At 43.1% G+C, this 19,506-nt stretch overlaps 1 protein-coding gene across 9 annotated transcripts in view; it reads left to right on the top strand.

Annotated features, from left to right (window-relative positions):
- Positions 1 to 16,523, top strand: part of akap7 (A-kinase anchoring protein 7) — a 51,922-nt gene extending 35,399 nt beyond the window's left edge. For 5 of the 9 annotated variants that reach the window (XM_014205097.3, XM_014205094.3, XM_082976838.1 and 2 more), the window contains one exon: positions 14,616 to 16,523. In XM_014205097.3, coding sequence (XP_014060572.1) covers positions 14,616 to 14,827 — 212 coding nt within the window. In that variant the 3' untranslated portion in view covers positions 14,828 to 16,523. Of the gene's footprint in view, positions 1 to 8,921; positions 9,498 to 14,615 lie in introns of those variants that run through there. The other 4 variants (XR_014392704.1, XR_014392703.1, XR_001329273.3 and 1 more) reach the window with 4 other exon arrangements.
- Positions 16,524 to 19,506: the final 2,983 nt, after the last annotated feature.

The following is a 19,506-nucleotide window of genomic DNA, read 5'->3' on the forward strand; positions in this document are numbered from 1 at the left end:
GCATGGTGATCTTAGGCTTGTGTGTGGCTGCTCGGCCATGGAAACAGCAGCTCTAGCAGGACAGAAATTTCACAAACTGACTTGTTGGAAAGGTGGCATCCTATGACTGTGCCATGTTGAAAGTCACTGAGCTCTCCAGTAAGGGTATTCTACTGTTGGTGTTTGTCTATGGAGATTGCATGGCGGTGCTCGATTTTCATACACCTGTCAGCAACGGATGTGAAGGGGTGTCCACATGCTTTGGTATACAGTGCCTTCGGAAAGTATTCAGACCCCTTGACTTTTTCCACATTTTGTTATGTTACAGCCTTATTCTAAAATGTATGTAAACAAAATAATAAGATCTCAACAATCTACACACAATACCACTTAATGACAAAGCAAAACAGTTTTGTTGTTTTTTTTTGGCACATTTATTACAAATAAAAAAACTACACGATTCTATGTGTTATTTCATAGTTTCATACTTAGAAAATAGTAAAAATAAAGAAAGAATACTCATTGAAGGGTTTAAAACTTTTCACCGGTAGTGTGAATATAGGTAGATATAATATACTGTATAGAGAGAGATACAGTTGAAGTCGGAAGTTTACATGCACCCTAGCCAAATACATTTAAACTCCATTTTTCACAATTCCTGACATTTAATCCTAGTAAAATTCCCAGTCTTAGGTCAGTTAGGATCACCACTTTATTTTAAGAATGTGAAATGTCAGAATAATAGTAGAGAGAAGGATTCAAATCAGCTTTTATTTCTATCATCACATTCACAGTGGGTCAGAACTTTACATACACTCAATTAGTATTTGGTAGCATTGCCTTTAAATTGTTTAACTTTGGTCAAACGTTTCGGGTAGCCTTCCACAAGCTTCCCACGATAAATTGGGTGAATTTTGGCCCATTCCTCCTGACAGAGCTGGTGTAACTGAGTCAGGTTTGTAGGCCTCCTCGCTCGCACACGCTTTTTCAGTTCTGCCCACAAATAGGATTGAGGTCAGGGTTTTGTGATGGCCACTCCAATACCTTGACTTTGTTGTTCTTATGCCATTTTGCCACAATTTTGGAAGTATGCTTGGGGTCATTGTCCATTTGGAAGACCCATTTGCGACCAAGCTTTAACTACCTGACTGATGTCTTGAGATGTTGCTTCAATATATCCACATAATTTTCCTACCTCATGATGCCATCTATTTTGTGAATTGCACCAGTCCCTCCTGCAGAAAAGCAACCCCACAACATGATGCTGCCACCCCCGTGCTTCACGGTTGGGATGCTGTTCTTTGGCTTGCAAGCCTCCCCCTTTTTCCTCCAAACATAACGATGGTCATTATGGCCAAACAGTTCTATTTTTGTTTCATCAGACCAGAGGACATTTCTCCAAAAAGTACGATCTTTGTCCCCATGTGCAGTTGCAAACCGTAGTCTGGCTTTTTTATGGCGGTTTTCGAGCCGTGGCTTCTTCCTTGCTGAGCAGCTTTTCAGGTTATGTTGATATAGGACTCGTTTTACTGTGGATATAGATACTTTTGTACCTGTTTCCTCCAGCATCTTCACAAGGTCCTTTGCTGTTGTTCTGGGATTGATTTGCACTTTTTGCACCAAAGTGCATTAATCTCTAGGAGACAGAACGCGTCTTCTTCCTGAGCGGTATGACGGCTGCGTGGTCCCATGGTGTTGCGTACTATTGTTTGTACAGATGAACGTGGTACCTTCAGGCGTTGTATGTAAACTTGTGACCCACTGGAATTGTGATACAGTGAGATAAGTGAAATAATCTGAAAAAATCTGTCGGTAAACAATTGTTGGAAAAATTACTTGTCATGCACAAAGTAGATGTCCTAACCAACTTGCCAAAACTATAGTTTGTTAACAAGAAATTTGTGGAGTGATTGAAAAACGAGTTTTAATTACTCCAACCTAAGTGTATGTAAACTTCCGGCTTCAACTGTAAAAACATACAGTGCATTCGGAAAGTATACAGGCCCCTTCCTTTTTCCCACATTTTGTTACATTACAGCCTTATTTTAAAATGTTAAATAAAAAAAACACACAATACCCCATAATGACAAAGTGAAAACAGGTTTTTCGAAATTGTATCTATTTATTAAAAATAAAAAACACCTTATTTAAGTATTCAGACCCTTTGCTGTGAGACCTGAAATTGAGACTCGGATGCATCCTGTTTCCAATGATCATACTTGATGTTTCTACAACTTGATTGAGTCCACCTATGATAAATGCAATTGATTGGACATGATTCAGAAAGGCGCACACACCTGTGTCTATATAAGGTCCCACAGTTGACAGTGCATGTCAGAGCAAAAACTGAGGTTGAAGGAATTGTCTGTAGAGCTTCGAGACAGGATTGTGTTTAGGCACAGATCTGGGGAAGGGTACCAAAAAATGTCTGCAGCATTGAAGGTCCCAAAGAACACAGTGGCCTCCATCATTCTTAAATGGAAGAAGTTTGGAATCACCAAGGCTCTTCCTAGAGCTGGCCGACCATCCAAACTGAGCAGTCGGGGGAGAAGGGCCTTGGTCAGGGAGTTGACCAAGAACCCGATGGTCACGCTGACAGAGCTCTAAAATAGCTCTGATGTTATCAATGTTTATTACCTGAAAAACAATAACAGAGCTGTGTCTGATATCAGCACAGTCATCTAGACAAGGTCCATAGACAGACAGACGGATAACGTTATGTCGGTCTGTCTTTCTGACATCTAACAGTGCTGACGTCCAGAGAGCAGTTCTATGTCATTGAGATCTAAGCAGGCGTCACGCTGTCATGGCCAAGGCTAGGAGAGCAACAGGAATGTTGCCTGGTACATCTAGTTCATAGTCTTTCTGCACACCGAGATGTGTGCATGCGTACGTTCATGCTCTACCAATCCATCCAGTCTGGCCAAAGACTGCCACAGCAGCTTTGAATAGCATCAGCCCAGAGTTAGCTGCTAATTGAATCTCGTATTTCGAGGGTTAAGTAGAAGCGAGGAGAGGACGGTAGTCACCCTGACATAGTATTTCACAAGCGCTGCTGTCTGGTGTGCCTTGGATGGTGGGTGAGAGGAGGACCTGGGCCAGTGGGGTCAGAGCAGAGCAGTGTGTGCCAACTGGGTCATAACATAAACATGCTCTGTCAACCCTTACTTCATCTGAATGCTCCTGGCTGTCTTTACACTCTACTGCTTTAACATGGAGATGTAGTCAGTTCTCTGGCAGTTTGGCTCCATATTTCACTTCTTTATTGAGCATTTTTAATGTTGTCGTCACATTTTTTTGCGTAGCAGCCAAACTAATAATGAGTGGTCATCGTTGATGAGATTGTTTACAAAATGTAGTCATGCTATTACTTCTACTGTAGCTAACCCAGGGGATTTCACCAAGTGGTCCACGGAGGTACTGCAGGGGTCCATGAAAAAATAAATAAATAAAATAAAAATTATATATATAGACAGACAGACACACAGTGCATTCGGAAAGTATTAAGACCCCTTGACTTTTTACGTTACAGCGATTTATTCTAAAGTTGATTTAATTTTAAAAAATCCTCATCAATCTACAGACAATACCCCATAATGACAAAGCCAAAACACATTTTTTTTAAACTGATATCACATTTACATAAGTATTCAGACCCTTTAGTCAATACTTTTTGTGGAAGCACCTTTGGCAGCGATGACAGCCTCAAGTCTTCTTGGGTATGACGTTACAAGCATGAAACACCTGTATTTGGGGGAGTTTCTCCCATTCTTCTCTGCAGATCCTCTCAAGCTCTTTCAGGTTGGATGGGGAGTTTAGCTTCACAGCTGGTCCTTCCAGAGATGTTTGATCGGGTTCAAGTCCAGGCTCTGGCTCGGCCACCCAAGGACATTCAGAGACTTGTCCCGAAAGCCACTCCTGCGTTGTTTTGGCTGTGTGCATTGGGTCGTTGTCCTGATGGTGAACCTTCGCCCCAGTCTGAGGTTCTGAGCGCTCTGGAGCAGGTGTTCCTCAAGGATCTCTCTGTACTTTGCTGCGTTCATCTTTCCCTCGATCCTGACTAGTCTCCCAGTCCCTGCCGCTGAAAAACATCCCCACAGCATGATGCTGCCACCACCATGCTTCACCTTAGGGATGGTGCCATGTTTCCTCCAGACGTGATGCTTGGCATTCAGGCCAGAGTTCAATCTTTGTTTCATCAGACCAGAGAATCTTGTTTCTCATGGTCTGAGAGTCCTTTAAGTGCCTTTTGGCAAACTCCAAGCGAGCTGTCATGTGCCTTTTACTGAGGATTTGCTTCCATCTGGCCACTCCACCATAAAGGGCTGATTGGTAGAGTGCTGAAGAGATGGTTGGCCTTCTGGAAGGTTCTCCCGTCTCCACAGAGGAACTCTGTCAGAGTGACCATCGGATTCTTGGTTACCTCCCTGACCAAGAGTCTTTGTGGTTCCAAACGTCTTACATTCAAGAATGGTGGAGGCCACTGTGTCTTGGAGAACTTCAATGCTGTAGACATTTTTTGGTACCCTTCCCCAGATCTGTGCCTCGACACAATCCTGTTTCAGAGCTCTACGGACAATTCCTTTGACCTCATGGCTTGGTTTTTGCTCTGACATGCACTGTCAACTGTGGGACCTTTATATAGATAGGTGTGTGTGCCATTCCAAATCAAGTCCAATCAATTGAATTTACCTCAGGTGGACTCCAATCAAGTTGTAGAAACATCTCAAGAATGATCAATTGAAACAGGATATTAATTTACAAAAATATTATACCTATTTTTGCTTTGAAATTATGGGGTATTGTGTGTAGAGTGATCGGGGAAAAAAACTATTTAATCCATTTTAGAATATGGCTGTAACGGAACACTTTGCACAGGCTATTAATTGTTTGCTCGTTGTTTGTCATTCTGGATCAATTCCCTGTCTAAATATACACAGAGTGTACAAAACATTAAGAACACCTTCCTAATATTGAGTTGCAACCCCCCCCCCCCCCCCCCTCAGAACAGTCTCAATTCTTCGGAGGTATGACTCTACAAGGTGTCGAAAGCGTTCCACTGGGATGCTGGCCCACATTGACTTCAATGCTTCCCACAGTTGTGTGAAGTTGGCTGGATGTTCTTTAGGTGGTGGACCATTCTTGATGCACACGGGAAACTGTTGAGTGAAAAACCCAGCAACATTGCAGTTCTTGACAACCCGGTGCACCTGAACCTACTACCATACTTAATTCAAAGGCACTTAAATCTTTTGTCTTGCCAATTCACCCTCTGAATGGCACACACACAATCCATGTCTCAAGGTAAAAATCCTTCTTTAACCTGTTTCCTCCCCTTCATCTACACTGATTGAGGTGGATTTAACAAGTGACATTAATAAGGGATCATAGCTTTCACCTGAATTCATCTGTCCAGTCTGTCATGGAAAGAGCATGAGTTCTTAATGTTTTGTACACTCTGTGTATCTTGATTATATAGCTTTGCACACCTGGATTGTACAATATTTGCAAATTTGTATTATTTTTTTAATTCTTCAAGTTCTGTGAAGTTGGTTGTTGATCATTGCTAGAAAGCCATTTTCAGATCTTGCCATAGATTTGAAGCCTGTTGAAATAAATAAATTAGTCCCTAATCTATGGATTTCACATGACTCGGCAAAGGTGATCCATCCTAATTTTTCTCCTATCACATCCATTAAACTCTGTAACTGTCTTGGCCTCATGATGAAATCCCTGAGCAGTTTCCTTCCTCTCTGGCAACTGCGTTAGGAAGGACGTCAATAGCTCTTTAGTGACTGGGTGTATTGATACACCATCCAAAGCCTAGTTAATAACTTCACCATGCTCAAAGGGATATTCAGCGTATGCTTTTTAAATACCAATCAGTGCCCTTTGGGGCTCCCGAGTGGTGCAGTGGTCTAAGGCACTGCATCTCAGTGCTAGAGGCGTCACTACAGACACCCTGGTTTTATTCCAGCCAGTATCACAACCAGCCGTGATTGGGAGTCCCATAGGGCGGCGTACAATTGGCCCTAGCGTCGTTCGGGTTTGGCCGGTGTAGGCCATCATTGTAAATAAGAATTTGTTCTTAACTGACTTGCCCAGTTAAATAAAGGTTAAATGTATAATTTAGAACATTTGCGAGGCATTGAAAAACCTCCCTGGTCTTTGTGGTGAATTTGTGCTTGATATTCACTACTCGATTGAGGGACCTTACAGATCATATGTGTGGGGGTACAGAGATGGGGTAATCATTAAAAAAATAATGTTAACCGCTATTGAACACAGAATGAATCCATGCAACTTATTAAGGCTTGCCATAAAAAAAGTGGATGAATACTTATTGACTAAATTTTAATAGGGATGTGAATATTGTATTTGTAAATTCATCACTGTGTAAATAAATTCAACCACCATTTACAGCTCGACCTACCTGCCTCCTGCTGAATCTTTGTCCTTACGAGTGGACTGCTACAAGGGTCCTGATTTAGATCGGTTTCTGCCTAGAATATCCAACATTTTCATCAGCTATTTGTTAGTCAACTTTTCTATAATTAGATACATTCAGCTTCTCTTTTGTCATTAGGAGGCTAAATAAAACCCTTTCTCACCAGAATGTCATAAATCGATAGAATGAATGCTTCTATCTACTGTAGTTGACATCGGTACATTTTTCTCTGTCATCTCTGCTTCTTTCGCGGAGCAAAGACATTTAGGGACCATTGAGAAAATGTAATAATTGTTTTGTTTTTTTAAACAGGAAACATTTTCTGTAAAAATGTTCTAAATGACATCAGTTTGGCCAGTTGTAAGAAAATAGAAAGCTGTAAAAACGACCCAAAATGTTAAGATTTCAGTTTGGCTTGAATGCATATTTTATGTGGTTGAAATAAAATCAGCTTTAAAGATGCTGATAAATATAGCACCTAATTGCACATTCTCATTCTCTCAAGATCCTCTCAAAGAAAGAAACTCTATGCAAACTCACACATACTACACTGGCACTCCCACACACACACACACTCCTACATACATGCTCACACACATGCATATTGATGCCACACACACACACACACACACACACACACACACACACACACACACACACACACACACACACACACACACAGACAGACAAGTATACAGTATATCCTGATTGCCTAGTCACTTCTAACATGTACATACTGCATTACCTCACCTGGTACCCCTGCACGTTGACTCGTTACTGGTTCTCTTTGTATACAGCCTCATTGTTATTTTATTGTGTTACTATTTTCTTTTTTTATTTAGAAAATATTGTTCTTACTTTTGAACTCTGCATTGTTGGGAATGGGCTCGTAAGTAAGCATTTCATGGTGAAGTCTACACCAGTTGTATTCGGCGCATGTGACCAATAACATATTCTTTTTATTTAAAATCATATTTCTCCCCCTGTTCCCTGGTCAAAATGTATATTTGGTGTATCATTTTACTGCAAGAAATGATTCATTCTGCAGGAGTTAATATTAAGGCTACTTGAGAGGTTATAGACCTACAGTCAGTGTCCAGAGTTTCCATTTAACCCATGTTAACAGTAGGCTACAGCCTATTTGACGTCCCCTCCCTGTCTTGCGCCTGTTGAATTTCTATAGTGCCTCACAATCATCGCACTGCTATCATCCTCTTTTACCACTTCACCAAATCTTTCCCAAACATGGCTTTTCTGGATCTTCCCTTTTATTTTCAACTCTGCTTTTCACAGCTTTTCTCTTATTGAATTAAACTCCGACATTGTCCACAAAAGCATTTGGCGATTGGCATGTCGGCTATTTGGCGCACGTACAGTTAGGCCCTAAAGCTTAGGCTTACGCACTCATGGCAGATAGCCTAAAAATAATGAAAGGAAAAACCTCAATGTAGCCTATAGATATAAATTGCACAAGAATGATACACTTATGGATTTTTTAAAAATGTATTGTTTTCTCTTTATTTAATCCGCCCACCCACCCTTCATCCACTCAATATGTCATGACCCTAAACCCGCCCGCCCCGTGGATATAACTGTGGGGGCTGTGGGGTTATAAGTCAACCCGCGCATCACTAGTAGTCGGAGTTTCTCTGGCAGTTCGGCTTTTAGACTGCGTTGACTCACTCTACACATTTTTCCACTACTTAATAGTGAAGTGGTCATCGGAGATGGTGTTTATTCATATCATTAACTCTAGCTAGGCCTATACAGTGCTTTAAGTATTCACCCCATTTTGTTTAGGCAAGCCTAAATTAGTTCAGAAGTAAAACTTGGTTTAACAAATCACAAGTTTTATGGACTCACTCTGTGTGAAATAATAGGGGTTGACATTAATTTTGAATGACTACCCCTTCCTCTGTCCCCCATACATACAACATCTGTAAGGTCCCTCAGTCAAATATTGAATTTCAAGGACAGATTCAACTACAAAGACCTAGGAGCTTTTTGAAAGCCTCATAAAGAAGGTATGTGTTTGGTAGATGGGTAACAATAACAAATCAGACATTGAATATCTTCAAGCATGGTCAAGTTAATAATTATGCTGTGGATGATGTATTAAACCACCTAGACACATCAAAGATGCAGTCGTCCTTCTGAACTGAGCTGCAGGACAGGAAGGAAACTGCTCAGGGATGTCACCATGAGGCCATCGGTGATTTTAAAACAGCTTTAGAGTTCAATGGCTGTGATTGGAGAGAACTGAGGATGGATCAACATTGTAGTGACTCTACAATAATGACCGAATTGTGAAAAGAAGAATACAAATATGCAGAATATTCCATAACATGCATATGTATGCAACAAGGCACTAAAGTAATACTGAAGAAAAAAAACATGGCAAAGGAAGACACTTTTTGGCCTAAATGCAAAGCCTTATGTTTGGTACAAATCCAAACACAACACATCACTGAAATAACTGCCTCCTTATTTTCAGGCATGGTGGTGGCTGCATCATGGTATGGGTATGCTTGACATTGGCAAAGACTGGGGAGTTTTTCATGATGAGAAGAAAGGGGATGGAGCTAAGCACAGGCAAAATCCTAGAGGAAAACCTGCTTCAGCCTGCTTTACACCGGACTCTGGAAGAGGAATTCACCTTTTCAGCAGGACAATGACCTACAACACAAAGCCAAATCTACACTGGAGTTTCTTAGCAAGAAGACAGTGAATGTTCCTGAGTGACCAAGTACCAGTTGTGACTGGGAAAATATTGCCCAATACAGGTGTGCAACGGTCTTATGAGACTTACCCAAAAAGACTCACAGTTGTAATCGCTGCCAAAGTTGTTTCCAACATATATTAACTCAGGGAGGTGAATACTTATCTAAAGTGTTTTATTTTTCATTTATCTTTAAAAAAATAATAACTTTTCTTCCACTTTGATATGACATACTATTTTGTGTGGTTCGTTGACAAAAAAATGACAAATCCTTTTTAATGTCACTTTGTAATACAATAAAATGTGAAGAAATCCAATGGCCCTGTATGCGCTGGCTCTCTGCCTGACATCATTTTTTTCTATTCTTAGTAGAAAGCTACTCTCTAAAAGCAATTACAATTGTTCAAATATTGAATTGTAGAAAAGGATGATTGGATTTTCACTTACTGCATTCTGTTGCACGTTGACATTTTGATCTCAGATCTGATTGCTTTTTAATGTATCTTTTTGACCTGTAGGTTAACTCATTAAATGGTAACAGTAGTTGCCAGCTGTGAGGGAAAGTCATAGAGCTTGCACAGCTTTGTATTATTAGCCTCTCATTTAGTTCCTTATGATCGCTCATCTTTGTGTGGAATGTCGAGTAGCTGGCAAGATGAATAACCATGGTCTTGTAGAAAACCCTCTCTCTGGTCCTGGGAGTTAGACACAAACTTTTGGACACCTCTGGTCCGGGCTACTCCATAGCTAGGGGGTTGCCATGGGTCCTTCCAGAACACTCTTCCCTGGCTAGAGTCATCTGACCTGGTCATCCCAATCACAGGCTGTACTTGGTGAGGATCTCAAACCCCCAACACAGTCAGTGCTTTAGTTGAACAAGGAGATGCAGAGAGACAACCGGTCAGAAGAACTTTGCACCACTTCAACACAACTCACCACTGGAGGAGCCTTCCTACAAGGACAATCCTCCAACCTGGACTTCCCAACTGTGTGATAGCGCATCGCTGACGATACAACCACTTCCACCATTACTTCCTGTTTCAATGCTGTCTGTCTTGAGCGTGGTATTAAGATGAAAATCTGTCTCCCGCTGGTCATCCTACGTTGTCTAACCGGGGAGCTGGGACAGTTGTACCTATAGTCAAAACTGGCACCTCTTTCGGAGACCACGCACATATACATACACACACACAGCTGTGGCAGTCAGCTGCCGGCCATTCCAAAGCAGTTATCCAAGGCAGCGAAAGGGAAGAGGGGGGAGCTTGAGTAACCCCCTCCCTTTCCACACACTCACACACCCCTCCCCTTTTTGTCACAGAGTGAACGCAGCCTTCACCCTCTCAGTTGACTCCCTCGTTCACTCACTCCGTCTCAGGCAGTGTGGAAGCCGTGCTGGATTTTACTACTCATCTGTTTGCAGCGGGGTAGAGCAGAGAGCGATAGAGAGAGGGGGTAAAGACAGAGAGAGACGGGGGGCAGAGGAGCGGTGCGGCTATGGGGCAGTTGTGTTGCTTTCCCTTCTCCCGAGCAGAGGAGAAGATCCGTAAGTCTTTGGGTGTGGGTGGTCTTTCTGTCTTCTGGTTTGCTTGTGGCTGGGACTCAGATCTATGGGATAAAGGGGCTCATCATTTTAGTGTATGTCTCTGTGAGAATGTGTGTTTGTATCCGAGTGTCCATTATTGTGTTTGTATCGTGTGTGTGTGGGTAAGTATGTGCTTTTGTGTGTGTACTTGTATTTGCACCTTGGGTCTTATCTTAGCATTGCGGAAGAGTTTATAGTCCACTATAAACGACGTGCACATGCCATAAACGTGCGTGCTCCTGTCTCTGTCACCAGTGTACTGATATCTGAACTTGGGGCTGTCTGTCAAAGTGCCCGTGTCTTTTTCTGGAGCTGCTATGTGCCAACAGCCTCTCCAACAATTGGCAATGCAGCACACTCAGCACTGGAAGCTCCCATGCTGCCAAAAAATTTATTTTTCATTTCTCTATTATAAATCCGTCCAAAGCTCTTGCCAGTCTGGCAGAGCTAGTCTTTTTTAATTTGGCAGGATTTTCTCTCTGCATTGTTTCTCTGTCTCCAACTCGATGGGGGCCTTTTCTCTGTTGAAACACTGCAATCAGAGAGCTGCCTTTTTCTGAGAGCATGTTTGCCCTACTTTTAATTCTAGCTAGGTGGGGGGAGAGAGAGAGCGAGTAGGAGTGAGAGGGAAACTAGAGGGATAGGGAGGGAGGGGAAGAAAGAGAGAAGGGTGAAGAGGTTTGTCATGAGAGGTCAGATGCTTGTTGGGCGATGTGATTGTGTTGTCACCACGCCTCGTGAGCACAGCTGGGCGCGAGGAGCGTGTCCTTGTTTGGCTGCTGGCTGGCTGTGTGAATACTGTGAAAGGGTGTCTGTGTTTTCCACGGAAAAGGGAGACCGTCTGTTCTTCCACGGGCACAAACTGTGAGCCCTGAGCATCTGACAACCCCAACAGTGCTAAATAATAGCTTTGTAATTTTAAAAGGCAGCATGGTGGGGTGGAGGGGGGAGGGGAGGGCTGGTAGTTGTAACCAGCTAAAGCTGATCTGTCTGCCTGGTATTCCCAGTGTCGTTATAAAAGACAGGACGAGGGCCTCAGAACACACTCAGACACATACAGTGCTAGTTAGTTTTAGTGATTCAAGCAGAGGCTTCATTGTGATCTGTATCCACAATTGGAAGAGAACACTTGATTGTTCTCTTGCTATGGCATCATGTCAGCCTGAGGTGTGCAGCACATTCCTGCTTGTGTGTCTGATGAGTAAGATGCATGACTGGCAGAGCGTGCTGTGTTGTTGCTGCCTGTCTGCACTCCTGTCGGTCTGCTTTTATGCAGCCACATGTGCATGCACACAGACACACACACACACACGCAGTCATGGAAAAACACATACGCACGGCCTATTCTAACCCCGTCCAAGGACAGATTGGAGCTGGGACCCAATGGCAACCTTGTCATGCCACCAGCACCAGGTCCCTATGGTGACGGAGAGACACGCGCCCTGTGATGTAGGACTGCAGAAGGTCCAGAAGCGCTAGGCTCAGCATGCAATGACTTTCACTCACTCACACTCACACACACACACACACACACACACACTGTATGGGCTCATTTGATGCATCACTTTATCTTGTTGGAGGATATCCTAGTTGCTGTGTTGTGAATACTCATTTTTGTTTTGGAATGTGGCTTATCCATTATCCATGAGATTCAGTCTAGTGTGCTGGTTGACGAGGTGCTGTGTGTGTGTGTGTGTGTGTGTGTGTGTGTGTGTGTGTGTGTGTGTGTGTGTGTGTGTGTGTGTGTGTGTGTGTGTGTGTGTGTGTGTGTGTGTGTGTGTGTGTGTGTGTGTGCGCACAGCAGAGAGCGAGCAGAGCTAAAAAAGATCCTCCCTCGCCTCATTTCCCTCAGATGACCTGGTGGTTTAGGAGTTCTCTCAGGATCTCCCTAATGGAGCTGCCGTTTCCTCAGGAAATACCTCCAAGCAGACTCCACCGCACCACTCCCCCTTCCAGGGATGGAGGAAAACCACCCACGTTTACATTTTAGTCACTTAGCAGACGCTCTTATCCAGAGCGACTTACAGGAGCAATTAGGTTTAAGTGCCTTGCTCAAGGGCACATCGACATAGTTTTTTCCCCCTGGTCGGCTCGGGGATTAGAACCAGCTACCTACCGCCCCGTTTGATAACACGTCTGATGAAATGTCTGGCCACGAGTGGAGTAGACACGGAGAGAGAGAGAGACTGCTGTTCGATACTTGCATAGTTTAATACTCTCAAAATCATTCTAATGCTATCACCATGACTACTACCCATGCTAGTCTGGGTTTTGGCTTCCCTTTTTTCTCAGTCCAATACAAAAGGTGAACCACTTCGCGTTGTCTCTCAGGTACACCCTGCTGGCCAGCTCTTAATCTGTCAGCCTGATCTCTCCTGTATTATTATAGGTGTGGATGTAGCGTTTAGTGCTCTCGTAAAGTTCTCTCTGAGCCACAGCACTAACTAATGGAATAGAGTTTACCTTCACGCTGCTCACTGTTGTCGTTGGAGTGGGAGAGCGAGAGAGTCTCTCTAGTCTACGATGTTCAGGTTTGGTGTCTGTCAACCCATAAGGCGTCTGTCTTTTCTGTGAGTTTCCCCCCTCTTCACGTGGCAAATGCAGACATAGAATTGCTAGTATCTAGTTCTGTGGATGTATGCACGCCCTTCTATGTACTGCATACTCTCTCACATTGTGTTCTGTGGACTTCCGTGGTACAAAGTGCACTCCTGCCTTGATTGAGTTATGTTTTTCATCACACTTTTGAAATCCACTTCTCCGTGTGTTACTCGTAAAGCAGCCCACGCTTTATTCTAATCTACATACTGTAAGGTAGAATAAAGGGCATTACTTTGCCATGTAAAGAAAGCTATTTATTTCTCCCCCTCTGCTGTAAGTATTCATTAAATGTCTTTGGAGACAGACTCATCTCTGAGAGAAATACACTTATGAACCTTTCTTAATCAGATTACTTGATTCTGTAACACAGTGGTCCTCTGAGTACAAGACCATAAAACACCACAGAAATCAAATGTGTGAGATTCCTAAATCACTGAGTGTTGAAATTCACCAAACCTATCATTCAGTACTGCATTCAAGGTATGCTCTCAATCAATCAAAATGTGTATGGCCAATCAAAATAAAGAATAGGCTAATCGCCACACAACCTCCCCTGATTGTGGGAAATGGAGTCTGATTTGTGTTGAAGTACTGTTCTATTGCTAAACGGCTATTGTTTGTCTTGCAGATCTTTTTCAGAGTGGGCCTCGGGCTGCTCGGACAAGTACGTGTGTCTCTGTCTCTCAGTGGGCTCTCTGAGTCCCAAAGCACCATTTCATTTAAAAGCACTGTACTCTCCCGGACTTCCTCCTTTTGACATGTTCTTGTGTAACTAGCAGACGGTTTGACTCTAAACCATACTGGAGCGAGAGCGTGGAAGGATGACACCAGTGTTTGTCCTGTTTTAGCCTCCGCTTCTCAGTGTTCTCACTGTCAATGCCAAATCCCCTGTCACTCTAATGCACCCTCCAACTCGAACATACTTTAATACTGGCAGACTGTCACTGATACAGTAGCTAACAAGAGAACTGTACTGCAGGCACAGCATATTTCTCCTAAAACTATAGCCACAGTAAATTCATAGCTTACCTTAATCACTTAAGTGCTCAAAATGTGAATTGTACTCCTCTGGGAATGTGCTTAATTGACACTGTATGAGCTTACCATCACTGAACTTTGAGCCTTGAAGAGCCTTTAACCAAGGGGCTCTTGTTGTGTTGACAGAACATGACACTGAGCTGGAATAGGGTAAAGGTCATGTAGCTCAGAGTTGCTAGGCTGCATGGTGTGAGTGGTGACAGGGTGTAGTAGTGATGCTAGCTGTTGTGGTGTCGTTGGTTGTGTAGGTGTGAAGAGGGGTCCGGAGCCTGACGATGAGGAGCTGGTGAGTCTGAGTAAGAGGCTGGTGGAGGACGCCGTGCTGCGGGCCGTGCAGCAGTTCATGGATGAGACTCAGCACAACGGGGCCGCGTCATCTGACCTGGCGCGGCCCTCAGACAACCTCAACAGTAACACTGTCAACACTACCACCACTGACACCAGCGCCAGCAGCAAGTGACCACAGACAATTTCCCCCAGCCAGCACTGGACACTAACCAGCCCAGGCAGGAACTCAGGCAGTCAACCAGCCCAGGAGCCAATAGGCAGTTGAGTGGTTTTACTAGACAAGGAAGGAGTTTTTTTGGAGCAGGACACTGAATTGATTGTGGAATCCCTATGCAGCTTTTTGTGTATCTTTAACTCTGTCACCCACTACTCTCAGCAGTCTCCCTCCACACAAGCCCCTGTCGTGTCTGTCTGTCCAACTGTCTGACTAGTTTGGACCTTCATTCTTTCCTCCTGTAAAGTGTTTCCCTTTTGAAGGAAATTGCTGTTCTGATTTATTGGCTGCCAAAGGTCGCCCCAACATTCAGAGTGGAGCTGACGTGTCACGACACACACTACAGACTGATCTGGGACCTGAGGTTAGGTTGGGCTAAACCTCGGCCCTCTGCAAGGTGCGGTCAGTGCAAAGACAATCACCGTCTTTCTACTAAAGCTAAAACATCACTACAAAATTAACTGCAACTCAAAAACTTGAGACCAAGGGAATTGAGCTGGACTATGCAGTTAGAAAATATGCTGGGAACTATGTTTACGTGATCCTGTCTCATCTGTGCTGTATGTGGTTAAAACGTGAAGGGTAAATGAAGAGTGGGTCCCATGTCCTACCTATGGTAAAAATCTGCTTTTTAAAATCTAATGAAAACACAGCCAAAAAGGTTGACCTACCGACGATGAGGATCACATTGGGTGTCTGTTAGTTTGTTTGTGTGTTTTGTTTGTCCCCTGTAGAAGAGGCTGGTTGATGCAGCAGGCCTGGTTGGGAAGCACCTTCACACACAGAACCAGTGTCCGTCTCAGAAACTACAGGACATAAAGGAGCTTTTATCCCAGCCAGCTGTCCAGGCTAGCATCCGCCGGAAGATCTCTGGCGGACAGAGTCCATCTGCATCTGACTGACTGAACACTACCAGTGCCCGCCTCCAGGGCGGAGACAGCACCAAGGAACGTCACATACTGTAAGAGTAGGTTACTGTAACACGTACTGTAAGAGTAGGTTACTGTAACACGTACTGTAAGAGTAGGTTACTGTAACACGTACTGTAAGAGTAGGTTACTGTAACACGTACTGTAAGAGTAGGTTACTGTAACACGTACTGTAAGAGTAGGTTACTGTACCACACAGGAGAGAGACACCACAGTACAAACACAACAGAAAGTGCATCCAGTTGTCATAGTGGAAGGTTTTCTGTATGGTAATATTATTTACATTAAAAAAAAAAGATGTTTGTAATTTTGAAATGAGTAGAAAAAAAATTGTTGGCTGAAAAAAGGACAACTGATGAATTTCAGTTTTTTATTTTACATGCTGTTAGCGAAGGAGATGCTTAAATTACCACATCCGAGCTGGCCTTAATAATGACTGAATTGAAGTAAACCTTGATTTATTATTACCTTGCTCTTGGAGGCTTGTGTTTTGTTTATGTCTGTGTTCAGCTTTTGCATAAATTCACCAGAACCTTAACATATGCTTTGTGTCACAGATGTATCGTGGGATGCCACAGCGTTGTCTGCTGCCTTGCTTATGGTCTCCACAGTCTAAAGGTTGTTCTATGTACCAGGTCTGCTAGATGTCAACGACAGTTTTGTGTGTCATGTCTAGCCACAATGAACAATAAAAAAAAATAAAAAAATAAGGATATGAAAATCGATCGAACAGACTTTGTTTCCTGTCAGGTTGACTGATGCCTTGAGGGTGTTTTGGGATGATCTATGGTGTCTATCTTGGGGGATGGTTCAAGGCAAAGATCTAGAGCTTTTTGTGATGCACCCTCATTGGAATTTCCTCACAACAGATGGGTCAGTGGGTAGTTCCTGTATTTTAAAAGCATCTGCCTCAAGCAGTTGTTTTACTCATATACTTCTCCATGTTTTCTCATCTATTTTTGGATCTTGGCCCTCAAAAGCTCCCGTTCGCCTGAGCCCTGGCACCATCTGGCCAAGCAGAGGGGGGGGGAAACAAAGAGAAAGGGGGAGTGGACGCTGCCCAGAGATCGAAGCAGGATTGGCGGTCGTGGGCTGAAACTATACTTATCACGGAGCTGCCTGCTCCGATCGATACGCGCTCCCTGCCGGAGCCACCAGTCTTCTCTTCACACCAGTCTGTAACATAATCTGCTATAGTATAGACAGACTAATAACTCCCATCTACTCAATGGCTCTCTGTATATGACCACTGCATTGAAGCCACCATCTGTCATAGTGAAGGCATAACAGTCACACAAAGGTTAAATGTGTCATGATATCAGTCCCAGAGCAATCTCTTTCAGTATATTCGTAATCAATGGTTGACTGATGTCAGAGTTGCGTATTTCATTGTTCATCATCCGGTGACTAAATTCCACTGTCTGCTTGGAGAAGTCGATACTGGGGTCATATAAATGATATAGCAGACCTTTGCTCTTTACTCTCGACCTCGCCTCTCCAAGATTGTGTTGTATGACGCACTAGCTGGCTGTGTGGAAGAGACCATGTGCGTCTACACCTGTGTGCCATGTGAACTGTCAATCATGTGTCCAAAAACTCCTTCATTTCCATGCTTGGAAAATCACCTCTATCCCTCACCTCTATCATATCTCTATAGTTATCAGACTCTGAAACTACTGATGAAAGTCAATGTGGTTTGCAGGAAATTAATGTGTAATGTCAAATGCAGATGTGAGTGACAACATAATTAAAGATATATAGGTAACTGCCCTAATAAAGGAAACACCCGTGTAAAGTGTGTTAATAGAGCATTAGGCCACCACGATACCACCAGAACAGCTTCAATGTGCCTTGGCATAGATTTTACAAGTGTCTGGAACTCTGTTGGAGGGATGCCACACGATTCTTCCACGAGAAGTTCCATCGTTTGGTGTTTTGTTGATGGTGGTGGACAACGCTGCGCGGCTCTAGAATCTCCCATAAGTGTTCAATTGGGTTGAGATCTGGTGACTGAGACACATACACACACCCTTTAAACCCCCCTATGCTCCTTTGAGACCCCTCTTTCAAAGTCACTGAGATCTCTTCTTCTAACCATGGTGGCCAAAATAATGAGCAACTGGGCGTTTTTATACGTTTTACCCTAAGCATGATGGGATGTTAATTTCTTAATTAACTCTGGATCCACACCTGTGTGGAATCACCTGTTTTCAATGTACGGTACTTTGTATCCCATATTTACTTGTGTTTCCATGACCATGTCACCATAAATCCCTTGAATGATTTTAATTGTTCATGACAAATCCTGACATGTATTCATAGACAATCACAGCATGCAGGTTCACTCTCCTAACAGAAAGCAGCTTTAATATTTTACTATTGTTTTCACTGGGAGGTAGGTGAGGTACTGCAATGTGAATCTTTTCTGCTATTTGGAGCATTATTAAACTTTGGCTCATAGATCACCAATGTCATAACATTTCATAAACAGTTAATTATTAAACCAAGGAATGATGTCAAATCTATTCTGGACTAATGGACCTAAATGAGGAAGAGATTAGAGTTAGAGCTTTTGGTTTTTCTGTGATGGTCGACCGATAGCCCCAGAATCATCATGCCTCATTAGGTGTGCATAAAGTAATGTAGTGTTTGTCTTTCCATGGCATGGATAAGGAAGCCATAGTGGCACTGGGAAACTCTCCCGTCCCCCATAGATAATGAAGGCATTTCCACTTCCCAGCTGTACATTTTTTTTAATACTGCTGTTTTCACAACAACGACAAAATTGATAAATTGATTGTGCAGAGTTAATTTTCTCTCAAGAAAACAGAACATAAATATAGACGTTGAATAATAACCCTGCATGAGGCTGTTTGAATTGTATTAAATGAGGGCAGAGCTGTTATTTTTCTACCTCCATCAATTTCCTATTACTACTAATGATTTTGCCAATACATGAAGTACAACTATCACATTTTCTATCCGTATGTTTTCAACTTTTTCTTCTCTTTCATTAGAAAGATAAAAGCTTGTGGTCTCTTGTTAGCATTGTGTTTGTGTATTTTTCCCTGTTCCAGTCATATCCCCGCCAGGCTGTGCATACATCTGCCTCAATGCCATGTGTCAACCTCAGGACTCGAGAAACACACACACACACACACACACACACACACACACACACACACACACACCACCCAATCCTCAGAAATAAATGTATCATGAACAGCAAGTTTTCTGCCTTTCTTTTTATTCCCCACATTCCTCACATTTTTGTCTGTCCTTTTGTTGATGCTTTCTGACCACAGAGAGAAGGATTATTGTCAGTTAGTTGCAGCTTGCACACATCAGGCTGAATAATGGCTCAAACAATGTTGTGTTGAAGTGCCTAGGTCCATGAAATAGTGTTCTGTATGATGGCCTTGAAACACCATGCCTGATGGTAGCGAAATTATAAAAAATGTTTAATTTCATGTATGTGTGAATTCTTCCCCTTCAACACTTGAAGAGGTCTGATATATGCTACATTACTCTCGCAGGCATCGTAGTACACCCTCTCCCTCTCTCTCACAAAGCTCTCATGGGAACCCCAAAATTAGGCTAATACACAATGAAAGCCCCCGGCAAGTAGCCAAGCGGTGAAAGTGTTGGGCCAATAACCGACTAGGTGAAAAATCTGTTGATCTACCCTTAAGCAAGGCACCAAATTAC

This window comes from Salmo salar, chromosome 06, assembly GCF_965601325.2.
Source record: "Salmo salar chromosome 06, fSalSal1, whole genome shotgun sequence".
Taxonomy (NCBI): Eukaryota; Metazoa; Chordata; class Actinopteri; order Salmoniformes; family Salmonidae; genus Salmo; species Salmo salar.